Source organism: Symphalangus syndactylus, chromosome 23 (genome assembly GCF_028878055.3).
Source record: "Symphalangus syndactylus isolate Jambi chromosome 23, NHGRI_mSymSyn1-v2.1_pri, whole genome shotgun sequence".
Taxonomy (NCBI): Eukaryota; Metazoa; Chordata; class Mammalia; order Primates; family Hylobatidae; genus Symphalangus; species Symphalangus syndactylus.
Window position 1 is genome coordinate 43,054,087 of NC_072445.2, and position 26,149 is coordinate 43,080,235.

A 26,149-nucleotide genomic window follows, 5' to 3' on the forward strand; every position below is an offset into this window, starting at 1 on the left:
AGAGTGAGATCAGCCTTCTCTTGGGGCTTTGTTTTACATCAGAGCCTGCAATAATCTCACCATACCAGCTTGCCACACTGCTTAAAAACCCCTCACTGTTAGTAGTTATTTAAGGTTATCTTAAAGTCTTTGGGTGCTTTAAAACTTTATGTTACAGCTACCTGTCTTAGTCCATTTTGTGCTGCTATAACAGTATACATAGACAAGGTAATTTATAAAGAACAGAAATTTATTTCCTGACTTCTGGAAGCTTGAAGGTCCAAGACCAAGTTCCTGACATCTGGTGAGGGCCTTCCTGCAATGTCATCCTATGGCAGAAGGTAGAGGGGAAGAGAGAAAGAAAAGGGGAAAGGGGTCGGGGGAAAAAACGCACCAAACTCTTCCTTTTATTAGGAACCTACTCCCATGATAACTAACCCACTCCCACAATGAAGACATTAATCTTTTCATGAGGGCAGAGCCCTCATAACCTAGTCACCTCTTAAATATCCCACCTCTCAACACTGTTGCACTGGGGATTGAATGTCCAGCATGTGAACTCTGGGGGACAGGTTCAAACCATAGAGCTACCTGAAATATATCTGTTTGCAGAATCTGAAAGCAAATTGCACAGATACACATTTATAAAAGAACATAGTCTTTTAGAACCATTAGCAGATAAAAAAGTGGCTATCATAGATGGCATCCAAAAGACTACTATAGGTATAACTAAAATCCATATTAGCATCAGAAGAAAATATATGGATTATTATAAAAAAGAAGCACAACATAGAAACTCAATTTGTAACTGAATAAAAGAGGTTGAGGAAAATGGTGTATTTCCAGTCAAGATGGCACAGTGAGTTCATACTTCACCTCCAAATACAAAAAGTAATAGATAAAAATCTGTAAACACATCTGTGCTAAAAAAAAAAAAAAAGAAAAAAGAAAAAACCCAACAAGATAAACATTTCTGTGGACCAGAAAGGAAGCAAAAACACAGAATGGTGGCTATAGCTGAAGCTCTGGGCCTGCAGGGCTGCTGGTCTTACACAGTGACTGAAGTCTTGTCACCAGGGGAACCTGGAGAACTACAAGTGCTCCACGAGAGGGGGGACTGGCACCATCATACTGCGTGGTGCCAAAGGCTAGGTGGGACAAACAGGCACCCACATACACAAGTACCTTAACATGCACAGAGCAAGATAGAACCCTGTGACCAAGAACCATGTGAAGCCATCTGGAAGCCTGTGACTACATTGATGATATTTGTGATATCACATGGAACAGGAGTTCTAAAATATCACTGTATAAAACCTGGTTCTGGGGGAGGAGGTGCAGTTATAGGTACAACAGAATTGGTAAACGAGGAGAAGGTAAATAGACCAGAACTCAAAATGAGCCTAGAAATAGAAATTTCAAAACAAATGAATTGAATGCTAAGAAAGATGGTTACAAAATGACCAACTGGAACATGAATTCAATCCACATGAAATTACTTTCATCAAACAGCCTGACGAAATTAATAGATTAAAGATATGGGAAAAGAAGATAAATGATAACATACCATCCATGGCAAATAAACATAAAATTATGAAACAAGCAGAACAAGGATAATTGCTATGAAAATGGAATAGAAATTTTAGAAATAATAGTTTTTGAAATAAAATCTTCAATGAAATGGATAAGCTGAAGACAGTCAAAGGGAGAATAAACTGGAAGATAGTAGAAGAGGAATCCACTAGGATGTACCATAGAGAGACAAAGACATAAAACATGAAAAAGCAGTTAAGTAGAATGGATGATTGATAAGTGGTTCTAATGAGTACATGTTGGAAGCTCCAGCAGATGATAATATAAGGAATTAAAAAGATGCTTATTTAAGGAACTCATAGCTGAGAATTCCCCAGATTGAAGAAAAACATGGGTATCAGAGCAAAAGTGCATTTATAGGCCAAGCGAGATGAACAAAAATAAAATGTATTGGACATACTTAGTGAAACTCATAGCATAAAAGTTAAGAGTAAATTTAAAAAGCTACTAAAGAGAAAAAATGGAATCTTTTTTTTAAAAAGGCATTTAGACTGCTAGTAGCTTTTTGCCAGCAAACAATAGAAGCTAGAAGACAGTGAAGTATTAATAGTATCTTCAAAAGGCTAAGGGAAAAAAAAGTCAATTTAGAATTTTATCCCAGCTAAGTCATGATTTCAAAGGAAGGGCAAAATAAGAGAACTGTCAAACATGCAAAAGCTCAGTCTACCACCCAAAGAACCTCACTAAAATAATTTTTAAAGGATAGACTTCAACAAGAGTGAACCCAGAGGAAATGTGTTAGTATACAAGAATGGTGACCTCAGAAATTGATAAAAATTATCAAAAAATTTAATTTACTGTTAAAGAACTCATCTGTTGAGCAGACAAGCCCTTCATGATTCTAGAACTGGGATTCTCGACCCTAGCTATACCTGGAGAGTTAAGAAAAAAAAGCAAGCCCATGCCTGGGCCCCACTCTAGTCTAAAGAAAATCCAGTTTCTGAGGGTGAGGCCCAGCCACTGATAAATTTTTAAAGTCATCCAGATGCGCAATCACATCACTCTGATGTGAGATTGCCCCTGCCTAACTTTCCAGTTTCATTTTCCTAACTCTTCACCTCTCTCACATTTTTACATTCCATCTCTACTATGGAGTTAAGACCATGGGCTCTGGAGACAGACTATTTAAATTCTACACCTGCTATCTATTAATATGGCAGTCTGCTACCATTTTAGGATAAATCTGATAGACCTACCTACCTAGAGCCTCTAAGGGCAGCAGTGATTTGCAGGCCAGAGTGAGCACTAATGTCCATAATTTATAAATATTAACTTCTAAATTATGAACAATAGTTTTATTATTAATTAAATTAATTATTAATTTAAATATTCATGAAAAGGATCATTTGTGTTCACCCTACTCCAAGAATATGTTATACATCTCAGTAAGATGCCCATTAAATGATAAAGTTTGACCAACAAATGGCAAGCTTCAGTTGTTTAGGGAAACCCTAGCATGTGGAACACCTTATTTTCTAATAATGCTTTTACTAGAAAATTTGGAAAACATGCATTTCAAAATGAATGAACAAACATACCCCTATAGGTAAGACGTATCCTATAGTCATTAAAAGTCCTCCCTAGGTATAACAAGACCATAATGAAGAAAGTATAGCTCATATTTTTTAGATGACACTATTTCCAAAAATGATGTTTTTCATTTTCCTTTGGGAAAGTGAGCATCATTTCCACCCATCAGACACAGGAAGGTTCCAACCCTGATACCCTGGATCCTTACTGAAGCCAGGAGAGGTGTCAAAAAGAGCCATTCTCTCCTCTTTCCAGTACCCTCTGGAGCTTTAGGACAAGTGATCTAGCTACATCTCTCTCCCTCTCCATCCACCACCTGAAACTGCCCTACTGTTGGCCCTCATAATGTTGAGTTGGAACTATAGCAAGTCTTCAAAGTGGTCCTTTTTCTCCTCCCTCTGCAATCCAACTTATATCTAGTTTACAGGGCACGTGTTAGGTCCTGCTTGTATATATAGTCCATCTTCACACTGCTGTAAAGATCCTGAGACTGGGTAATTTATAAACAAGGGAGGCTTAATTGACTCAGTTCTGCACGCCTGGGAAGGCCTCAGGAAACTTACAATCATGGTAGAAGGTTAAGGAGAAGTAAGTACCTTCTTCACAAGGTGGCAGGAAAGAGAAAGTGCACAGGGAAAACTGCCACTTTTTTAAAACCATCAGATCTCATGAGAACTCCCTCACTATCATGAGAACAGCATGGGGGAAGCTGCCCCCATGATCCAGTCATCTCCCACCAGGTTTCTCCCTGGACACATGGGATTATAATTTGAGATGAGATTTGGGTGGGGACACAGAGCCAAACCATACTACTGCTCAAATCAACCCCCATCTCAAGAAAAGAAGACAATAAAAATAGGCTCTCTACAATTTAGTTCCAGACCACCTTGTTAGCATTATTGCTCTATTGGCTACTCAGTCTCAGCCAAACTGACACACTCACATCCTCTTATCATTATTTGTACTTTTCCACATTATTCCTCTGCTCAGACTTCATCATTCACCTTTACTGAGCATTTTCTACATATCAGTTGTGGGGGATATACAGAACTTCAGACAAGTGAAGCAGTAATATAGTATGCTAATGCTATGACAGAAGTATGCACAAGGTGCATCATATAACTCAAACGTGTGGGAGGGTATCAAGAAAGGCTTCCTAAAGAAGGTGACAGCTGAGTTGAATCTTGAAGAATAGCTATGAATTGGGTTGGCAGAACAATGGAGAAGGTTTGGTCAGAGGTGGTATTTTACAAGACTAGTTCAACAAGGTGGAGGTGTGTGTGTTCATGTGAGTATGTGGCAGTGGGGTGGAAAAATGTTGGCCATATTTACAAAAAACTGAAATGTACCACGGGTCTGATGGGGCAGGGAAGGAAAGAAACATTGAGAGGAAAAAAGGGATGAATGACTACAAGTCTTAATGTGATGGAAGAAGATAATAGAGGGACAGAGAGCTAGAAGAGGGGTAAGTATGAGGAACATCGTTCCTGATGCTCTCTGCCCAGTGAAATGTTACCAGTTCTTTGTGATCCAGTTCAAATTCCAATCATTCCACTAACACTACCACCAGGGCCTGAAAAGACAGATTTCTCCCTTCTCAGAACTGTTATCTCTGATTTGGCAATCATTCACTGCCTCAAATGAGGCAATCTTTTTATTGGTACCCAACTCCTTTAGGGCAGGGACCCTCATAGACACCAGAGCTAGGTTTTACACACCGTGAAAGCTAAATATTTACTGATGTATTTGTGGGGGGACTGGAGTCTCGCTATGTTGCCCAGGTTGGTATCAGACACTTGGACTCAAGCGATCTTCCTGCCTCAGCCTCCTAAGTAGCTGACATTTTCTGACTTCTTAACAGGAGCCACAAAGCTCTCATGTCCAGGCCCCTGACCACCTCTTCTCTGGGGCTCTGCCTCCACGATCCAGTCACACTGGTTTTCTTTTAATTCCTCAAACCCACCAATTTCTTTCCCGATCCAGTTTTTGCACATGCTCTTTTTGTCTGGAATGCTTTCCTCTCTATTATTGACTTAGCTAATTTCTACATCACTTTTAAGATTCGGCTCCCATATTACTTACTCAAAGAGGCCTTCCCTGACTGCACTCTCTCTCCATATACAATCTGTCACAGTATATTTATTTGTGTGTTTAGTACCTCTGTCACAAGTTTGTCTCCATGAAAGCAAAGATCATGTCTGCTTTGTTCACTATTCCTAGAGCTTTGAACAGTGCCTAGCACATAAAAAGTAAATATATGTTTGCCAGATGATTCTAAGGTCTCCAGGGGAGCCATATGACCCAAGTGTCAACACTAATCACAATCCTTTTGCTGTTGAGAGTCCCGAGAGTCACTTTTAAGCTGAGTCTCCACAGAAGGATTGAGAGGCACTGACGTCTCAGAAAGCACTTCCTGGCCAGGCGCAGTGGCTCATGCCTGTAATCCCAGCACTTTGGGAGGCCGAGGCAGGTGGATCATTTCAGGTCAGGAGTTCGAGACCATACTGACCAACATGGCAAAAACCCGTCTCTACTAAAAGTACAAAAAAATCAGCTGGGCATGGTGGCATGCGCCTGTAGTCCCAGCTACTTGGGAGGCTGAGGCAGGAGAATTGCTTGAACCCGGGAGGCGGAGGTTGCAGTGAGCCAAGATCGCACCACTGCACTCCAGCGTGGGCGACAAAGTGAGACTCTGTCTCAAAAAAAAAAAAAAAAAAAAAAGAGAAAAAGAAAAAAAGAAAGCACTTCCTGCACATGGGCCTGGGCTGAAACCTGAGGACAAGCAGGCTCATTTGGGAATCTGAAGGGGCGACAGTGTACATGATCCTCAGAGATCCCACAAAGGATCAGCTTGGACACCCTCTCCAGGCTGTTCTACCCAAGTGTATAGGACCCTTTCTTACCTCCAGCAAAGCCACTGCCTCCTCTCCATTCTTTGGATGACACTTATGCATCCAGGCCAGGAGCTCCTCAGGCAGAATGGCCAGGAACAGCTCAAGCACCAGCATGTGTAACATCTGCTCCTTGGTATGAATCTCAGGCCTTAACCATTCACAGCACAGCATACAGAGCTGGCTCAAGGCCTCACAGGGCCCAGGAGTCTCCTTGTATCAGAACTGTCAGAAATGCTGGCCGAATAACTCCTGTTTGTTTGGGCTACTCCTTTTTGGGATGGATCCCTGCTCCATGGCAAGGCTTTATTTGTTGTTTACTTCAAATAGCTGCTTTGTCTCTTCAGGAGCCCATGGAAGGGACACAGTGGGCATTCTAGCTCCAATGGGCTAAGAGGATTGCTGCTGTGAGTGTTATGTTAAGGCACACTCCTAAGGTAACAGAAACTATAATTCAAAAAATAAAAGTGTAAAGCAGTTCAAACCTTTTCTCAAATAGAAGAAGTTTGTCAAGAAACAGCAGTTTTGACAGTCCTGAGAAAATTGTTGGATGCTTGTTTCCCAAAAATCACAACAAAACAATGTTGGTAAGGCAAAATGAAGTTTATTCTTGTGGGTGATAAAAAGCACTACCTTGACAGAGTCCTAGTAGCATCTCTGACGGAGGAAGGCAAAGTCAGGATATTTACAAGATTTGAAAGGTTTGATGCTGATCTTTCAAAGCAGAATTAGGACTGGGCAAGGATGGTTATACAATAATTTAAGATTGATGGACACATTCATTAAGATGAAGGTTTTGAGGTGAGGGTTTCAAAAAGTCTGGATACTAATTGTAAGTTGAAGAATTTGATGTTCATTTAAATAGATTTTTTGAAGGGGAAGTTCTTGAAACAAAAATAATTATTTGCATTTTTTATCTCCTACAGCAATAATGTCCTGGAATAGTAAAGTCATGTTGATAAAGACAGTGGAATACTAGTATCACATTAGCAAAGACAGTTGAATAGTAAAATTATGCTAACATAGGTAGGGGGCTGTGTGGGTAACGGATTTAGGCAAGGCCTATCTGTTACCCAGGATTAACATGGCGGGCAGTGGTGAAGGGCATGGGCTGAGGATTCCAAAAGCCCTGGGCTCGAATGTTGTCACATTCTCTTATGTGTAGTGGCTTAATCTCTCTAAATTTCTATTCCCCTTCCGCTGTTAAAAACAAACTTTTAATTTTGTTTGTAACTGTTTATTTTGAACTAACTTTAAACTTACAGAAAATTTCCAAAAAGGTATAGAGCAGTCCCTATATCCTTCACCCAGCTTCCTATTATATTAAAATCTTACATAACCATAGCACAATTGCAAGGCCAAAAAATAGTATTGGTACAATGTGATTAAACCACAGACCTGATAATACAGGGTTCTTTTTTAAGAAAAATTACAAAAAGCATTAGATGCAGTGCCTGGAAAGCATTAGACTCAGTGCCTAGCACTTAGTAAGACCTCAGTAAAGGATTGCAGTTATCGTTATGACCTGGTCATCGAGGGGCTGGCAGGGGAGGCCACACCTGGTGCTCAGGGACACTTCTGTTTTTTGGCACACAACTTAGGACCACGCAATAAGGCCCTCTACTGCCTTCTCTGTGCTTAGCTTCTGTTACCCAATTGGCATCTTTGAAAGACGTCTTCACTTCCTGGGCTCTAAGGATTAATTTAGGGACTTCTGGAGCAGGTTTGGAGAAAGGCTGTTTCAGGAATCATTCAAGATAAAGGACATGGAAGCGGGTTCTACAGGTTGCCTTCCACTAGTTTAGATCTTTGAAAGAATAAGGCAAAATACAGTGTTAACCAACCAAACTACAAACACTTTCCCTGTTTATTCTGTAACATAAACGAAATGGCAGATCATCAGTGGACAACCATAACGAGCCTCGGACTCAGGAAGATCTGGCTATGTTCCTTAAGCCATCAGGGCCTGACAGATCACAAAAAACTTCCAATAGTCGGCAGTCACGTTGGAGAAAAGGGTGGTCCGCATAGACCGACCAGGTAGGCATCTGTGAACCAGAGTCGGACTTTGCAACGTCTGGGGAAACGTCTGGGCCGCGTGGGGAGCTGGGCTCCGGTTGGCTAGGGCAACCCCACGGTGCCAGGGCCGGGACGCCCACCAGTCTGCGCCGTGCACTGTCTCGGACGGCGCTTCCAGCGCGGGGCTAAGCAAGGACGGGGCTCCTCCCGCCCGCACCTGGCTGAGATGGGGGACTCGGGCGGCGGCGTCCTGCTCTCTTCCTGCCAGTCCTACTACCTGGGCTGGGTGGCAGCTGCAGCCCAGCTCTAACTAGCTCCTCTGCGCCCTGCCTGGCCGCCGGCGGAAGTGCGTCTGCGAACCCCGTCCGGCTTTGCGTCCCAGCTTCCAGCGGCTTCAGAGAGGTGCGCACCATGTGGGGTCCCCAGTGCGCGCTGCGGAGTCTCCAAATGGGGTCACTTAGGCATGGGGTTTTGTTTCACAACTTGTGTCACCCCAAAGAAAGGGTTTGAGTGCCAGCTTCGCAGCGTTGAGTCCGTCAGTCCTCCCCGCTCGGGTCGGCAGGCGGGAATCTCCCCAGACTTCATTCTTGTCCACCGACCTGGAGTTTCAGTTTTCTCACAAAAGTACACTTTTCCCAATCACTGTAACCATAAATGGCTCAAAATAAAAATGAAATTTTTCGTGACTCTGGAAAACAAAATATAAAAGGATCAGAATTGTTTCAAACAAAAAGTCATGAAAGATCACTGAAGTCCTCTATCAGGTTAGGCCCATGTTATTAATTCTTGTTCTGCTTGATGTTGGGTTAGTAATCTTCATGAATCCATCAGTTTTTTTTTTTAAGAGTTCTGGAAGTTTTTAGCTAGTCCAGTGGTGTGACTTCCAAAGTTATCAGAAACCTGCATTCAAGAGTACTTGGCAGTGTCTTTTCCATGAATTTCCTTGAAGAAAAATAAAATTTTAGACTGTACCGAATTGTAAATCACTTTTTGAGAAGTAAAGTAAGACAATAATTGTCTGTGGATGACAAAAGGCTTAGAGTAGCCATGGCTAAACACACAATTAACAAGAAAATTTGGTTATTTCTGTGGCCTACAAAATTGGCCATAACCATAATTTTGACTGATAACATATACCAAGACACATCAGAATTTAGGAATATACAGTTTTGGAACACATGTTAATAACACATTTATACAAATGTGACTGAAAGTTTTGGGGTTTTTTTTGTATTTGCCTTTTCCCACATCTTCTAATCAACAAAAGTTAAATGCCATTTCGTATTTGACAACGCTTCCTGTGTGATTTTAACATGCCAAATAAGCCTAGTATGTCTCTCTTGGACTATCAGGCATTCCTTATAGAAAATACTTAATTTTAGAATTTGAAATTTGATTTTGGGAAGTATGTCAAATATCAAAGTCTTAAAACCTTTGATATCAAAAATAAGATCACGTCATAATAATCATTTATTTAGCCAAAGTGATAATTGAAATATTTCAAAAAGCATAAACCTTTACTCTTTGAAAGAGAGGAGATTCAGTTTTTCAAACAAGAATCTGTCTCTCTCCTTTTTAAATTTTAACAGTTTATTCAAAAGATGAACACTAGTCTTATATCTCTTAATACTATATTGTTCAAGCAAGAAAATAAAATTCTACTTTGTATCAGTGCACTGTTAATATTAAACCTAATTTTAATAATACCTTATAAACAGATCCATCTATTCTCATCAGCTTTGACCATGCAAGATAAGATTTCCACAAACTTTGTATAACCTTTTACAATTTTTCCTATTCTCTTTCTCCAAATTCCTCTATCCATTCAGTTTATTATTCTTTTTAATCCTTTCACTTTAAAGCAACCATTTTTTTTAAATTTTACTTTGAATTCCGGGATACAAATGCAGAACATGTAGGTTTGTTAACAAAGATATATGTGTGTCATGGTAGTTTGCAGCACCTATCAACTCGTCATCTAGGTTTTAGGCCTGCATGCATTAGCTATTTGTCCAAATGCTATCCCTCCCCTTGCCCCCATCCCCTGACAAGCCCCCATGTGTAATGCTCCCCTTCCTGTGTCCATGTGTTCTCATTGTTCAACTCCCACTTATGAGTGAGAACATGCAGTATTTGTTTTTCTGTTCCTGTGTTAGTTTGCTGAGGATGATGGCTTCCAGCTTCATCCATGTCCCTGCATAAAGGACATGATCTCATTTCTTTTCATGGCTGCATAGTATTCCATGGTATCTATGTGCCACATTTTCTTTATCCAGTCTATCATTGATGGGCATTTGGGTTGGTTCCATATCTTTGCTATTGTAAATAGTGTTGCAATAAACAGATGTGTGCATGTGTCTTTATAGTAGAATGATTTATATTCCTTTGGGTATATACCCAGTAATGGGATTGTTGGGTCAATAAGTATTTCTGGTTCTAGATATTTGAAGAATCACCACACTTCTTCCAAAATGGTTGAACTAATTTACATTCCCACCAACAGTGTAAAAGCATTCCTATTTCTCTAAGCCTCGCCAGCATCTGTTGTTTCGTGACTTTTTAATAATCACCATTTTGACTGGTATGAAATGCTATCTCATTGTGGTTTTGATTTGCATTTCTCTAATGATTAGTGATGTTGAGCTTTTTTTTCTTATGTTTGTTGGCCACATAAATGTCTTCTTTTGAGAAATGTCTGTTCATATCCTTTGCCCACTTTTTGATGGGTTGTTTTTTCCTTGTAAATTTGTTTAACTTCCTTGTAGATTCTGGATATTAGACCTTTGCCAGATGGGTAGATTGCAAACATTTTCTCTCATTCTGTACGTTGCCTGTTCACTCTGATGATAGTTTCTTTTGCTGTGCAGAAGCTCTTTAGTTTAATTAGATCCCATTTGTCAATTTTGGCTTTCGTTGCAATTGCTTTTGGAGATTTCATCATGAAGTCTTTGCTCATGCCTATGTCCTGAATGGTATTGCCTAGGTTTTCTTCTAGGGTTTTTATGGTTTTGGGTTTTACATTTAAGTCTTTAATCCATCTTGATTTAATTTTTGTACAAGGTGTAAGGAAGGGGTCCAGTTTCAGTTTTCTGCATATGGCTAGCCAGTTTTCCCAGCACCATTTACTGAATAGGGAATCCTTTCCCCATTGCTTGTTTTTGTCAGGTTTGTCGAAGATCAGATGGTTGTAGATGTGTGGTGTTGTTTCTGAGGTCTCTGTTCTGTTCCATTGGTCTATATGTCTGTTTTGGTACCAGTACCATGTTGTTTTGGTTACTGTAGCCTTGTAGTATATAGTTTGAAGTCAGGTAGGCACGATACCTCCAGCTTTGTTCTTTTTGCTTAGGATTTTCTTGGTTATATGGTCTCTTTTGTGGTTCTATATTAAATTTAAAATAGTTTTTTCTAATTCTGTGAAGAATGTCAGTGATAGTTTGATGGGAGTAGCATTGAATCTATAAATCACTTTGGGCAGTATGGCCATTTTCACATATTGATTCTATCTATGAGGATGGAATGTTTTTTTCATTTCTTTGTGTCCTCTCTTATTTTCTTGAGCAGTGGTTTATAGTTCTCCTTGAAGAGGTCCTTCACATCCCTTGTCAGCTGTATTCCTAGGTATTTTATTCTGCTTTTAGCAATTGCGAATGGGAGTTCATTCATGATTTGGCTCTCTGTCTATTATCGGTGTATAGGAATGCTTGTGATTTTTGCACATTGATTTTGTATCCTGAGACTCTGCTGAAGTTGCTTATCTGCTCAAGGAGTTTTGGGGCTGAGATGATGGGGTTTCCTGGAAAGAACACTTGCATAATTATGGCATCTCCACCAATGAACTGACAACTCCAGCTTTGAGCCTCTGAAACCAATGAACACGGTCTCTAAGCAGCTTATGTGAACCTCTCTTTTTGCTAATAAAAACTTGCCTTTACCCTTCCCTAGTTGAATGCATTAGTAGCTTGCCATTCTGTGCATTCTAGGTTATAATCTTCATTTCTCATTTGCGAGTAAACTTTTTTTAAGTTTAACAATGGAAACAATGTGACGCTTGACTACAAATATTATAAAATTAAGACACCAAAGCAAGCATGCTAATGTGTCTCACTACAAATATATCTACAGATAACACTTCTGATCATTAGAAAATGATCCAACTGTGTTTAGAGGTTCAATGACAGCATAAATAGATTTAAGTGTGACTACAAACCTCATTTCTCCCACAGGGCTCCTCTGCTAATGCTTCTGGGAGACAGCTTCATACAGCCAGCGCCAGGAGGCGAGAAGAGACAAGAGGAAAGGAAGTCTTCTCTTCACGCCCTCCTGGGGCCCGTCTTGGTGGTGTGTGTGGTGGAGAGGGACGAATCTGCGGTCCGCAGTCGCAGCCTCCTCCTGCAGCTGCCGCCTTCATCCCCGAAATCCTGTTTCTAACCATCAATAGGAACCCTGAGAAAAGTTAGAGGTGTGAAGTGCGCACATAACCCTGGGCCACAAACTCGGTCCCGGACGCCACAGGACAATAGCTCACCTGGGCCACACAGCCTGGCCGGAAGATGGGCGCGTACCGCGGCTCCTGCTGCTTCCAGCCCCTCTAGGAAGAGGCTTTCGGTGGTGGCCTTGCGCGCCCCCTCTGGGCAGGGAGCCGCGGCGGGGATTGAGGGCACAGTTGGCTCCCGGCCTAGCGGGTCGCAGCTCCTTCCAAGATTTTGAAATGTTGGTGGATTAACCTTCTAGAAGGGTGCTAGGTCTCCCCCTTACCCCTGCCACCAACTTTAGAGTTGTGGTGTGCAAGTGCTATCTTTTCTGATGTTATATCCCATAGGAATATTTTCAGTGACATGATTGTTTAAGCGTTAAGAACTAGGGCCCTGGAATAAAATGTGCGTTAAAATCCTGGTTCTACCACTTACTATGTGATCTTTAGCAAGATAGTTAACTTCACTACAGCTCAATTTTCTCATCTATAAAACGTGAAAAATAATAGCCATTACAAAATGAGATAGGACATACTAGCACAGTACCTGTAAAAAACTGGGCTCAACATTACCTTAAAACACAAACCAAATATTGTGTTACTTAGATCCCATCAGGACATTTTTAAAGTCATTGAAAGTAAATGCTAAGCTATTTCTTATAAAGCCTCTTAGTGGGAGATTTTGTACATTTCAATTTCACATTAGATAATCATACATCTAACATCAAGGTCCTGTTTACATTTTATAGTGTAAAAGCCTTACATACTGTGGAATGTTTAAGACTTAAATCATTCCTCCCTAACCTCTTTCATATACTATCGCTCTATACTCTCTTCTCAGTCTTCTCTGTAGAGAGCAGCCAGCAGCAACGAAATAACATTTCAGGACCATTATTTCCAGTACTAACTTCCTCAGGAATCTTCCACAATTGCTAGTGGCCAGAGAATCCTGTCAGTTTCTGTTAGGAGAACTCCCTATATTTCCTATCAAACTACCCCAGAAAGGTGCCAAAAACCAGTAAAAGCCTGGTTATCCTGTATCTATCCTCCAACTTCTGAGGTTTAGTTCAATTTGAATACCTTTTCTCACTAGAACCCAGTTTTTGCTTAATTCAATTCTATGTTCTTCCTGTCTTACTTAAATATCTGGATTCTGGCCTCTTCCCTGGGGTGCTCTTCTGGTTTTTTACTTCCTGGTATGACCTCTGGACACAGATTTTGGCCTCATATAGGAATGCCACCATTACATATGTCCTCATTTGATATTACTGTCTAACTTAACATGAGCATCTTAGTTTTGTGGTCTTCAGTTTTTAAAGGGATGCTCTGAAAACACTGTTCTTCAGTGCACTGTGCAAGCTATTTCACTCCTGGGTTTAGCTGACCTCTTCTTGTGCAAAACTAACTAGGAAAATAAACTAGGACTGATTATCAGTCTCTTTACCTAAATCTTCCTTTTCTTCCCACACTGTAATCATGATTATTTCCCCAGACAGTCTCTATTTCTCTACATTGCACTGCCATAGACTACCCTATTTATTAGCCCCCTAAATGTAGCTCTTTTGGTTTGACTTTAGTAGTCAATGAAAGAAGGGGTACATCCCCATTCTCACAGAAAGCACATACACACAGATGAACACCAGAAACTGGTCTTTCAGTCTTCCATCTTGCCCAATATTTATTTTTTATTTAATATTTTTCATATTGTGCCATTTCCTCAGCATTTACATACAAATTTAAGTTCCTTACATTAATAGGTTTTCCCTCATGTGAATTCTCTGGTGTTGACTAAGGTTTGAGCTCTGACTGAAGGCTCTTCCACACTCACTGCATTCATAGGGTTTTTCTCCAGTGTGAATTCTAAAGTGTCGAATAAGATGTGAGCTCACTCGGAAGGTTTTCCCACATTCACTACACTTGTAGGGTTTCTCTCTAGTGTGAATTCTCTGATGCCTGATAAGATGTGAGTTCAGGTTGAATGCTCTCCCACATTCTTTGCAACCAAAGGGTCTTTCCCCAGTGTGAATTCGCCGATGTCTAGTAAGATCTGAGCTCTCTGCAAAGCTTTTCCCACATTCATTACATTCATAGTGTCTCTCTCCAGTGTGGATTCTCTGATGCCTAGCAAGTTTTGAGCTGTGCCTGAAAGCTTTTCCACATTCATTACACTGATGAGTTTTATCTCCACTGAAAACTGCTGCATGTTTAGCAAGTTTTGGGCTCTTGAAAGATTTTCCATATTGGTGATTTTTTTCTCCAGCATAAATTATTTGATGGTTAATAAAATCTGAGTTCCATTTGAAGCTCTGGTCACAGGTACTATGTTTACAAGATTTCTGGTGTGTGAATTCATTTGAGTTCAGATTTAATCTCCTCTCACATCCATCATGGCTTATTATTTCACCTCTGACTGCATTTTTGTGGGTGAGGATTTTACCAAAACCTTCATCGTGGGCAGATGATAGTCTCTGAGACTCCCCTGATTCTTTTGCCCATTGCCTCTTTGCCCTGCCTGCAGACTTACAGATGTCTTGAGATTCACCAGATGCTTCCGATGTGTATCCTGAGATTCTTCCAGATATAATTCTCTGTGATTCCATTTTTTCAAAAATTTCCAGCTTTGGCATGGATCTACTGTTTTCACTTTCATTATCTAAAATAAAAAAGAAAGAGGGAAATATTACCTGTTTGCTGCACTAGACGAAAAGAAAATTTTGTAGCATGCTCAAGATAGTTACATATTGATATGCCTACTTTAATATATGACCTTTCACATGAGACAAATGATAGAACGAAAGAGGAAGATAGGAATGAAAGAAACATTGGTAAGAGCAAGTAATGCCTGCAGTGGTTGGCAGAGAGAGGAATCAGACATGTGAAGCATATATATTAGAAAAGATTGGGAAGAGGATTGTCATCAGCAAGAACTCAAGAGATAGGGGGAGATAGAGTACGGACAAGGAACTCTACAATGTTGACTGAAGTGGATCTTGGGAACCTTGGGTCTATGATACATTTCTAGAGGGAAAATGGAGGCACTACCTCCAAGAAAGCAGATGAGATCATAAGAGAGAAAAGTAAAGCTCTAATAGGTGACTGTGAAGTATGTGTGAGAAAACTTCCATCCACCTATTGTCTACTTCTTCCTCATATTCCATGGTTAATCAGTCTTCTAAATTCTGTCATCACTGTCCACTAAGTGTCCCTTGTATAAATCCCTTCCTTTACATTTCTGCTACCATCGCCATAGTCTCGAACCTTACCATTTCCTGTCTAAACTTTAACTGCCTCCTTGCTGTTCTGACTCTGCACTTTTCTTCTTCCTAGTTATCCTAAAGATCCTTACTAGACTAATGGTCACTAAACACTGCCATCCTTTCATACCCTACTCAAAAACCTTGAATCTCTCTCTCTCTTTTTTTGTTACAAGTCTAAATTCCCAAGCCTGGTTTCCAAGATCCATTTATGATCCAGTCTTCACAAATCCCACCTTTTGGCTCACAACTCTATACTGTGCTGGAATTGAACTGCCCTTCTTTTTATAAGGTGTCCTTTGTCTACAATACGCTAGGGCAGGAAAGAGGGTTAGGGAATGCTGTTCGTGGGGTGAGGGAAATTTACAGTTTTATGTAGGATAGATGGAGATGTTTCCAGAACAAACCTGAAGGCAGAATATGTAGAAATTTCTTAAAAATTAATGGTGGCCAGGCACTGTGGCTCATGTCTGTAATCCCAGCACTCTGGGAGGCCAAGGCGGGTGGATCACGAGGTCAGGAGTTTGAGACCAGCCTGGCCAACATGGTGAAACCCTGTCTCTACTAAAAATACAAAAATTAGCCGGGCATGGTGGCAGGCACATGTAATTCCAGCTACTCGGGAGGCTGAGGCAGGATAATTGCTTGAACCCAGGAGGCGGAGGTTGCAGTGAGCCGAGATCATGCCACTGCACTCCAGCCTGGGTGACAGAGCAAGACTCTGTGTCGGAAAAAACAAAACAAAACAAAACAAAACAAACAAACAAACCAAAAAATTAACGGTAAGTTATTCTTGGGTTTACTATAGGAACAACTCACACCTTAAGTGATACTGCATCTATGAATCTTTTAAACAGATGAGTTTTAGAACAGAGATGAGTATTCTGTGGAAGTAGTCTCTAGAAGTATAGCTAACTTTCTATAAAAGTGTAAAAGAGCTTTATAAGACCAAGAGCATAAGAGGAAAAATATGGATCACGGTCTATGTTACTTGTGAATTACATACTATTTCTCAATATATCATCATGTATCTCTTTCTCTTGATCATTATATGTACTTCTCTATGAACATGTTTTGCTTCTGTCCATGTATTTCTTTTTCTTTTCCTTTTTTTCTCTTTTCATGATATTTTCTCAACTCATTCACTTTTATTTCCTTTAATTTGGTCATATCATAAAAATGTTCTATGTTTTGGAAATATTCTGGATAAGGAACAAAATTATCTTTTCCCCCACAATTGGCCAAAGACTCACAGGAAAACAAGTTCTCTCTCTCTCTCTTTTTTTTTTTTTCCTTTATGAGATGGAGTCTCACTCTGTTGCCCAGGCTGGAGTGCAGTGGCACGATCTTGGCTCACTGCAAGCTCTGCCTTCCAGGTTCAGGCCATTCTCCTGCCTCAGCCTCCCAAGTAGCTGGGACTACAGGTGCTACGGCTAATTTTTTGTATTTTTAGTAGAGATGGGGTTTCACCATGTTAGCCAGGATGGTCTTGATCTTCTGACCTCGTGATCCACCTGCCTTGGCCTCCCAAAGTGCTGGGATTACAGGTGTGAGCCACCGCACCTGGCCACAAGTTCTCTCTTTTCATTGGGTAATAAAGGAAAGGACCACCTATAGTTATCAAGACTAGTTTGTGGAGAGAGATTCATTCCCCTGTTTCTTTAGTGATGTGCACTGTATGGCATTCTGCCCCTTACCACAGTCCCATAGGAGCTGGGGTTCTGATGAATCAAAATGGGCCTTGGTTTCCACTGGTTGTAACTGGACACTAAGTGCTGGTCCAGGAGGTGACACTTTTTTCTGGAATATTTCTTGTCCATGTTCATGGGCTTGAATCTGAGAAAAATAAAGTACATTTGGGCTTATAAAAGAATCCCTGTGTTAAACATCTTCTAACAACAAAGAGAAACTCCCATAGAAATGCAAAACTGGGGAAGGAAGAATGGAGTCTGAGTCAATTGTAAAATGTAGTGTGGAATCAAATAGACAGGAAAGGAGACATAAATGCACACTGAACCAACAGCTCCTGCAAGCTAGATATGCAATCTAGGGCCTCTCCTCCCCCTGTGGGACTTTATCCATTATGGAGGTCTTAGATCTCCCATCCCCTGTGTACCTGGAGTACTGCTTTATCAGTGCCTCTCTCCAAATCTTCCAGTATGGTCACTGCCTCCTCTCCACTCTCTGGGTAATGTTCATGCACCCAGGCCTGCAAATCTCCCGGCAGGATGGTCAGGAACTGCTCTAGCACCAGCAGTTCCAGAATCTGTTCCTTGGTATGGATCTCTGGCTTCAGCCACTGACAGCAGAGCTCCCGGAGCCGGCTCAGTGCCTCACGAGGTCCAGGAGAATCCTGGTAGCAGAACTGCCTAAAAATCTGCCTGCAGAGCTCCTGCTTAAGGAGTTCACTTCTCTGTAAGCAAGCGTCCTGCCTATGGATAAATTCTTCCTCTTCTATCTTCACTATCAGAAGTCCTTCATCCTCTGGAGAGTTCTGGGCTGCAGCTTTCTTTGATTCTGTAGCCATCTGTGGATAGAATATATTATCAGAACTGCTTTGGAAAGGGTCTTCTTTAGTTTCAAGAGTCCTCCTGAGGGATCAAAAATTACTATTACTGTCTAAGAAGATGAAAGACCACATAATAAAAATCGTCATTCTCCATTACACAAAAATTTACTGGGCATTTATTGTACGCAAAAGCACTGACATACTTGGTTTCTAGAATACAACTGTTAATGATTTCTACTTCAAGATTGCTTAATTTTTAAATTTAAAAATAAGATAAATTAGAAACAATAAACTTAAATGTAATGCTAAATATTAACAAGGTACATGTTATTAAATTTTAAAAGTCACAGAGAAAATAAGGATGAAAAAAGAAAAACGGTAGAAGTGCTTCATAAAGTAGGAGATGAGAAAAGTGCAGATGGTTGCAATGGTCAAGGGAAGCTTAATGGAAACATGAAATTCTGAAGAATAGAAAAGATTTGACTAGCATGCAGGAGAGAAGGAAATAGGAAATTACAAACAGAGAAACAGTCTGAACAATTGGGTAAGGGTAGGAATACAGAAGAGGGAAAGCAAAACGTTTAGTAGGTTTGTATAAGAAAATTATAGAGGCAAAGCTTGGAGATGTTACTGTAGAAAACATCCACTGTCAAGTTCATGAATTTGGAGTTTATCTTTTAGGCACTGAGGAGTCACTGAAGAGGAGTCAATTCTTCTGAGCAGAATGACCTGCTGAACACTGTGGAGATGAATATGTTCTTCATTTCTAGGATGGGTGGTAATATGAAAAGATAGAGGCCACTGTATTCATGCAAGTATGAAGTTCTTTTTTTTTTGTTTTTTGAGAGGGAGTCTTACTCTATCACCCAGGCTGGAGTGCAATGGCATGATCTCGGCTCACTGCAACCTCCGCCTCCCAGGTTCAAGTGATTCTCCTTCCTCAGCCTCCTGAGTAGCTAGGATTTCAGATGCACACCACCACACCTGGCTAATTTTTTGTATTTTTAGTAGAGATGGGGTTTTACCATGTTGGCCAAGCTGGTCTCAAACTCCTGACCTTGTGATCTGTCCACTGCCCATCTCAGCCTCCTAAACTGCTGGGATTACAGGTGTGAGCCACTGTGCCTGGCCTGAGGTTCTTTTATTAAACATTTCACTAAGTTGACTACTGACTGATGCAATAACATACATTTTATTAAGAATCTCATCACAAGCAAAGCATTGGGCTAGAAGTTGTACAGCAATGGCTTACAAGAAAGTCTGAATATGACACTGGGCTTGCTGCCTAATCATCATATGGGATCTTTGGTAGAAACAGGTTCTTGGGCCTTACCTCTGGAGATGCTGAGTTGGGCCCTGCTCCTAGAGATGGTAACTTGGTCAGTATGGCATATGCCTGGAAAATCTGTATTCTAATATACAGCTTAATGGATTAAACAAAAAGTCTTTGAGTTTGAAGAATAGAAAAGATTTGACTAGGATGCAGGAGAGAAAGAAATAAATTCAGCAGGAAGAACTAGGTGGGAAAAAATTATAAAACATGGATACAAAAGATTTAAATGAGAAAACATTTCACATGACATATACATCATACATGTTTGTTAAATGTTGAATGTTGAAGTATAAAATGAGTTTACGGTGGAGATACTGAATGTTCTAACTGTCCTGAGGTGGGAAGAGACTGTGAATGGTAGAAGGTATTTCCTAGAGGTGGTGGGTGTTAGAAATAAATTTTCGGTGCAGCAAAAGAAATAGCACTTGAACATGAATTTTCTCATCAAGGCAATTTTGCTTCTATAGAAAGGTGCATCTCGCAGATGGAGCAACGGCGAGTGCACACCTGATCAAGGGAGGGGAAGGGGTTCTTATCTCTGACGCAGGTAGCCCCTACTGCTGTGTTGTTCCCCTATTGGCTAGGGTTGGACTGCACAGTCTAAGCTAATTCTGACTGGCTATTTTAAAGAAAGCAGGGGTATGAACCAGAGTGGTGGGGTGAGCAGTTTCAGTGGGAAGGACAGTTACAGAACAGGCGACTAAAGGTGATGCAGGTCACAGCAGGTGACCAGGGGTGACTCAGGACAGAGCAGGTGACCAGGGGAATAGATGTGAACTACTGATTGGAACTGGTGGAAAAGGTTGTTTACTGAAACTAGGGGCAAGGAGACGAGGTTAAACTTTAAAGTGGAGAACAAAGAACTGAACATACTGACATACTGATTCTTTGAAGAGAATCTTAGAACTCACTGTATTTAACATGTGGCTTAAATTGGACAATAAAGAATGAGAAAGATTCAGAAAGGAAAGGAAAGGAACAGAGTTGAGGAAGTGGGAATGAGCAGCAGGCTGATGGTGAGATCAGCTTGCAGGGTGTGATGGCTGGAGTGACTAAGAATTCTACTGCCTCTATTAAGAAATTGCTCAACTCTCGTCTGAGTTCTTACAATTCCTAACACATACATATATGAATATATAAGTCCTTGTATTATTTTTAGTTGTTTGACTATTTTTTCATCAACTGATTGCTGTTCCATGAGGTTAAGGATCATGCATTATTAATTGTTCTTAAGGCTTCATATTTGTGATTGAAAGGAAAAATCAGGAAAGTTTCAGATGACTTCTGTTTTGGATAATCTGTATTTAAGATGATAATAAGACATCTACCTGGAAAAATATTTCCAACAGAAACAATGATATTTCAATAATAGAAAAGAACTTGGAATGGGAAGACAGATTTCGACAAGTGTTGGGAACAGGCCCCCAAATCTGGCCATAAACTGGCCCCAAAACTGGCCATGAACAAAATCTCTGCAGCACTGTGACATGCTCATGATGGCCTTGACGTCCACGCTGGAAGGTTCAGTTTACCGGAATGAGGGCAAAGAACACCTGGCCCACCCAGGGCAGAAAACGGCTTAAGGCGTTCTTAAACCACAAACAATAGCATGAGCGATCTGTGCCTTAAGGACATGTTCATGCTGCAGATAACTAGCCAGAGCCCATCTCTTTATTTTGGCCCATCCCTTTATTTCCCGTAAGGAATACTTTCAGTAAATCTTATGACTGGCTGGCTGTCAGTAAATAAGTAAGTAAATCTCTGTTCAAGGCTCTCAGCTCTGAAGGCTGTGAGACCCCTCATTTCCCACTCCACACTCTATATTTCTGTGTGTGTGTCTTTAATTCCTCTAGCACCGCTGGGTTAGGGTCTCCACGACCGAGCTTGTCTCGGCAGACAAGATTCATGAAAAGGGTAGTTGAAGATATGTATCAGTATTAATTCTCCAAGAGTATGAAATAAATATCACAAGGTTCAGACTGAACCTTGGAAAACAATTTGAGTGAGTATAAGTAAGAACAAAAATTATCAATGATAAAGAAAAAAAAAGGGCGGTTAGTTCCATGGTATATTAACCAGAGAGTCTCAATCCCTTATACTTTACTGGGCCATTCCTTTGATGTTTCTTGTTATGTTTCCTAGATGCGCTAACCAAGTAGTGTCCTAATGCTTAATGAGCATGATCTCATTTACCATAGTAAGACAGGTGTGAAGTAGGCCCGTATAATCTGAATGAAACTTCAATTATGCTGAGCAGCTGGTTCTACGACATGTTATCTCAGCTGACAGTCCTATCTCCAGGTGTTTTATCACTTCTCATCTACTTAAAACCGAGTCCCCCTAAAGTTAGTAGCTTTAAACTAATAAATATTTATTGAGCATCTAGTGCCTTATAATATTGTGTTAGGAGGACTTACAAAAATGCGTAAGCAGATGTGTGAACAAACGCTAGGAGAGCAGACAGGAACGAGTAATTAATTATGATGAGAAACTTGGAGGTTAAAGAGCAGGGCTCCTGATGGATGAACATGCCTTGGTGGGCATGTTGGGGGAGGGGAAGACGGGTGAGAGTTTTGTTGGTGGAGAGGGAGACAGTCAGGGGAAATCCGGTAGAGACCACAAAGCAGAACAGAGGCTTCAAGGGGAATGCTGGTAAAGGCTCCCATAGTACCTTGTGTTTCTCAAGGGCAGGGGGTCAGTGTTGGCTTCACTGCATCCTCGGCACAGAGGAAATACTATTTACCGTGTCAATAAATTTCAGGACAAGCCGGGGTTGTCCCCAAGTGTCCTACAAAAGGGCGGTTACTCTTCTCAAGGGAAGTAGGGGATTGGGGGTGGTCCTCGCAGTAGTTTCTTTTGGCAGACAATGGCAGATCCGAGACATTTGGCACTCCCCGTTCCACCTGGCTGGAATGGGCAACTCCTCTTACCAGTGACCCCAAATTCAGGATCAGCAGGACAGCCCCCACCCCACGCCACCACGCCCTCTCAGCGCTCCACTATGACGTCACGCGAGTCGGAGGTAACTATGGAGACCGCCAAACCCTCACTAAATACGTAAGCGCGCCTGCCCTCCCAACGCCGAAGCTGGTTCCACCTTTCTCCGGGATTCCTCTGAGGGCCAAGGTCTGCTCACCCAGAGGCTGCTAATTTCAAAGGCGATATGAGAGGGACTGGATGTTTGGAGGGGGACATGGGGCTGGACATCTGGGTCCCCAAACCCGGACTCACCTCTCGGACAGGGCTGATTCCGATCGGACACTTCCGGTGGAAGGACTGAGCGGCGCAACACTTCAAGGATTCCGTTCACAGGGACTTGTGAGTTTGCGCAGAAGACGGGATGCCTTTGGACTACGATTCCAAGAATCCTTCCTGGGTCTCTTCAGGCGCAGACTTTTCGCCAAAGTCCTGAAGTTCTCACGGCTTGAAGGAGGGGGTATCTTTTTTCTCCATTGTAGTAGTGTGTCTCGCTAAATAACAGAGGGGACTCCCGAAAAGAAAATGAGGTTGGCCGGGCGCGGTGTCTCACGCCTGTAGTCCCAGCACTTTGGGAGGCCGAGGAGGGCGGATCACGACGTCAGGAGATCGAGACTATCCTGGCTTACGCGGTGACACCCTGTGTCTACTAAAAATACAAAAAAAAAAAAAAAAAAATTGCCGGGCGTGGTGGCACGCACCTGTAGTCCCAGCTGCTCGGGAGGCTGAGGCAGGAGAATCGCTTGAACCCGGGAGGCGGAGCTTGCAGTGAGCCGAGACCGCGCCACTGCACTTCAGCTTGGGTGACAGAGTGAGACTCAGTCTCAGAAGAAGAAGAAAAAATACACACTCGAGCACAAATTTTCTCAGCAAAGCAATTTACTTCTATAGAAGGGTGCGTCTCACGGATGGAGCAATGGCGAGAGCACACCTGAACAAGGGAGGGGAAGGGGTTCTTATCCCTGACGCAGGTAGTCCCTAGTGCTGTGTCGTTCCCCTACTGGCTAGGGTTGGACCTCACAGTCTAAGTTAATTCCGATTGGCTATTTTAAAGAGAGCAGGGGTATGAGCTGGAGTGGTAGGGTGAGCAGTTTCAGTGGGAAGGACGGTTACGGAACAGGTGGCTAAAGGTGACTCAGATCAGAGCAGGTGACTCAGGACGCAGCAGGTCACCAGGGGAATAGATGTGAACTACTGATTAGAACTGGTGGAAAAGGTTGTTTACTGAAACTAGAGGCAAGGAGACGAGGAAAACGGAAGAAGTTAAACTTTAAAGTGGAGAACAAAGAACTGAACATACTGACATACTGATTCTTTGAAGAGAAATTTAGAACTCACTGTATTTAACAAGGAGTTCAAGGCCAGCCTGGCCAACATGGTGAATCCCCGTCTCTGCTAAAAATATAAAGAGTAGCTGGGTGTGGTGGTGGACGCCTGTAGTCCCAGCTACTTGGGAGGCTGAGACAGGAGAATCGCTTGAACCCAGGAGGTGAAGGTTGCAGTGAGCTGAGATCACGCCATTGCACTCCAGCCTGGGCGACAGAGCAAGAATCCATCTCAAAAAGAAAAAAAAAAAAGTTTATTCGGGAATAGGAAATTGCAATAAAAATAGACGTGCCAGAGTAAACTATGTTTCTATTCAGGAAGGTAAAGGAAGACAAAGGTTTTTAAAGGAAGAATGGGGAGGATTATGTAATTGTTTTGAAATAATTATCCTTGGCTACAAAGATCGGTAACAAGGATGACACCAGTCTGAGGTTAGACAAACAGTTGCTGGGCAGATGTCCTTGCAGAAGTATTTTTGGTGTAAGGTGGGTTTTGCAGTCATATGTGATAGTTTTCTTATGAGGCATACAAGCCTGAGAAGTGTCTCTTCATAGCCCTCCCTGGCTCTATCTGTCGGATTATTGCATTTGTTTTTATTTTTTAACACTAGTGGGCCGGGCGTGTTGGCTCACTTTTCTAATTTCCCGCTTTGCGAGGCAAAGGCAGGAGGATTAATTGAACTCAGGAGTTGGAAACCAGCCTGGGCAACATAGCTGGGACCTCGTCTCTATAAAAATAAAAAAAAAAAAAAAATTAGCTGGGGGTTGTAGAGTGCACCTATACTCCCAGCTACTCTGGAGGCTGAGGCAGGAGGATCGCCTGAGCCCAGGAGGTGGTGGCTGCAATGGTGAGCTGTGATTGCACCACTGCACTCTAGCCTGAGTGACTCCTGCCTCTATTTAAATCTCAGGTGGTGAAATTGAAGCCCACACAGCAGGGTTGCAACTGAAACTTCACCTCCTCTGCAAAACTTTCCTGCATTCCCAGGCAACTTTTCTTCTGAGGCTTTGTTTGATTCATCCCCTTACCCCAGTGGAACTCAGATATTCAAAATGGTATTAATTATAACCACTGGCTGTCATTGGTCCATGCGTGGCCTTAAAGTGTGAACATTTTTTAATCCATTACCTAGTCTATAAGAACTATAGATTGACAACAACTTAGATTTAATACTACTCTTTTTCTAGTCCCTCTCTGTACTACCTCTCATCTGAGGAAACACTATCACAAATTTTGTATTTGTTGTTCTCTTGCTTTCTAACAAGAAGGTTCTATTTGATATGAACCATTTTGTCCCTGAAAGTGGTGGCAGGGGAGTTCACACGAGGGAGTGCCCAAAACCGTCCTAATTGGGGCTGGTTGGGATTCCAAAGAAAGCACTTGTGCCAAGGTGTTCAGTCCAAAGCATTTATTAAGGGAACTTACATAGTGTTGCGGAAATCCTCCCCATGGATAGTGAGAGAAAAGGGATGCTCTACCTAGATACATCTGCAGTGAGGGGGTCAGAGTATGGAGTTTATATGAGGGTTTAAAGAATTTGGCTCGGGGCCAGAGCTAGTTTCTTTCAGTGTTTTCGGCGACAACTTAGATACCTTTATCAGTGCCTGGGAATGTTCAAGACCCAAGTTTGGGTTCAAGCATGCTGGGAAAAATCTGCAGCTGGCTAGGTCACAGAGAGGTCAAGGCACTCCGATTTGCAGTCACAGAATAGTCAAGGCTCTGTGATTTCCAGTCAGAGATCCTGCAATCCATTTTCCTGACTGGCTCTTACAATCTCACATGCCCGTCTCTTCCTATATGTTCCCTGAGCTGGTCAGAAAGGGTGGGATCATCGGCGATTTCTTTCCCCTGGCTTTATGAAACACTGCAAACAAAACCTACACTAACAGTAAATACAAGTGCACCTGACAAGATCTAAAATCACATTTTCCAAAAGGCTTCCTAGCAGAGCTTTCCACCAAGGACCCCATCCTGGAAAACATGACTTTGTGTAGACCACCAGGCATACCGTATGTGTTCAGTAAGCTGTAATTGCTTTCGTGGATGAAGGACGGATTGATTAACTTCAGCTTCTTTGAAATATACACACAATGTTCACTTTTGTAAAGGGCGCAGGTTCCCCCTTGCACAGGTGTCAGCATCTCTAGGGCCATTTGGTTTTGTAGACCACTTTTTTCATTGCAGCTGTTTCAGTGTTCAAGGCCTCCATACCGTGTTTGGTGTCATTCAAAGCTGCGGAGACAAATCTCTGAAGGGCTTCCAGCTTCT

General features: G+C 41.8%; 2 protein-coding genes across 5 annotated transcripts in view; both read right to left on the minus strand.

Moving 5' to 3' along the window:
• Positions 1-12,350, minus strand: part of ZSCAN16 (zinc finger and SCAN domain containing 16) — a 28,466-nt gene extending 16,116 nt beyond the window's left edge. Inside the window, exon 1 of the mRNA XM_063632755.1 lies at positions 12,220-12,350. The gene's annotated coding sequence lies outside the window, so the exon portion shown is untranslated. The remainder of the gene's footprint in view (positions 1-12,219) is intronic.
• Positions 12,351-14,148: 1,798 nt separating this feature from the next.
• ZNF165 (zinc finger protein 165) lies at positions 14,149-24,606 on the minus strand. 4 transcript variants are annotated; one of them, XM_055264181.2, is made up of 4 exons: positions 22,811-24,606; positions 17,854-18,264; positions 17,435-17,573; positions 14,149-15,136 (listed from the first exon to the last, which is right to left on the minus strand). In XM_055264181.2, exons 2-4 carry the CDS (start codon positions 18,262-18,264, stop codon positions 14,229-14,231), a joined length of 1,458 nt encoding a protein of 485 aa, XP_055120156.1. In that variant the 5' UTR covers positions 22,811-24,606; the 3' UTR covers positions 14,149-14,228. The 4 variants fall into 4 exon arrangements, with proteins under 4 accessions (XP_055120156.1, XP_055120155.1, XP_055120157.1 ...); XM_055264180.2 differs by having other exon boundaries at positions 22,323-24,606; XM_055264182.2 differs by having other exon boundaries at positions 22,251-24,606.
• Between the last annotated feature and the right edge of the window lie 1,543 nt (positions 24,607-26,149).

What these genes read in the sequence shown, in the direction of transcription:
- ZNF165 (XM_055264181.2), bottom strand. Translation starts at nt 18,264, where the DNA reads ATGGCTACAGAATCAAAGAAAGCTGCAGCCCAGAACTCTCCAGAGGAT. An exon ending in CTGATAAAGCAGTACTCCAG is followed by an intron (nt 17,574 to 17,853) that starts GTACACAGGGGA and finishes TATTTTTCTCAG; the next exon opens with ATTCAAGCCCATGAACATGG. An exon ending in CCAGCTCCTATGGGACTGTG is followed by an intron (nt 15,137 to 17,434) that starts GTAAGGGGCAGA and finishes TTTTTATTTTAG; the next exon opens with ATAATGAAAGTGAAAACAGT.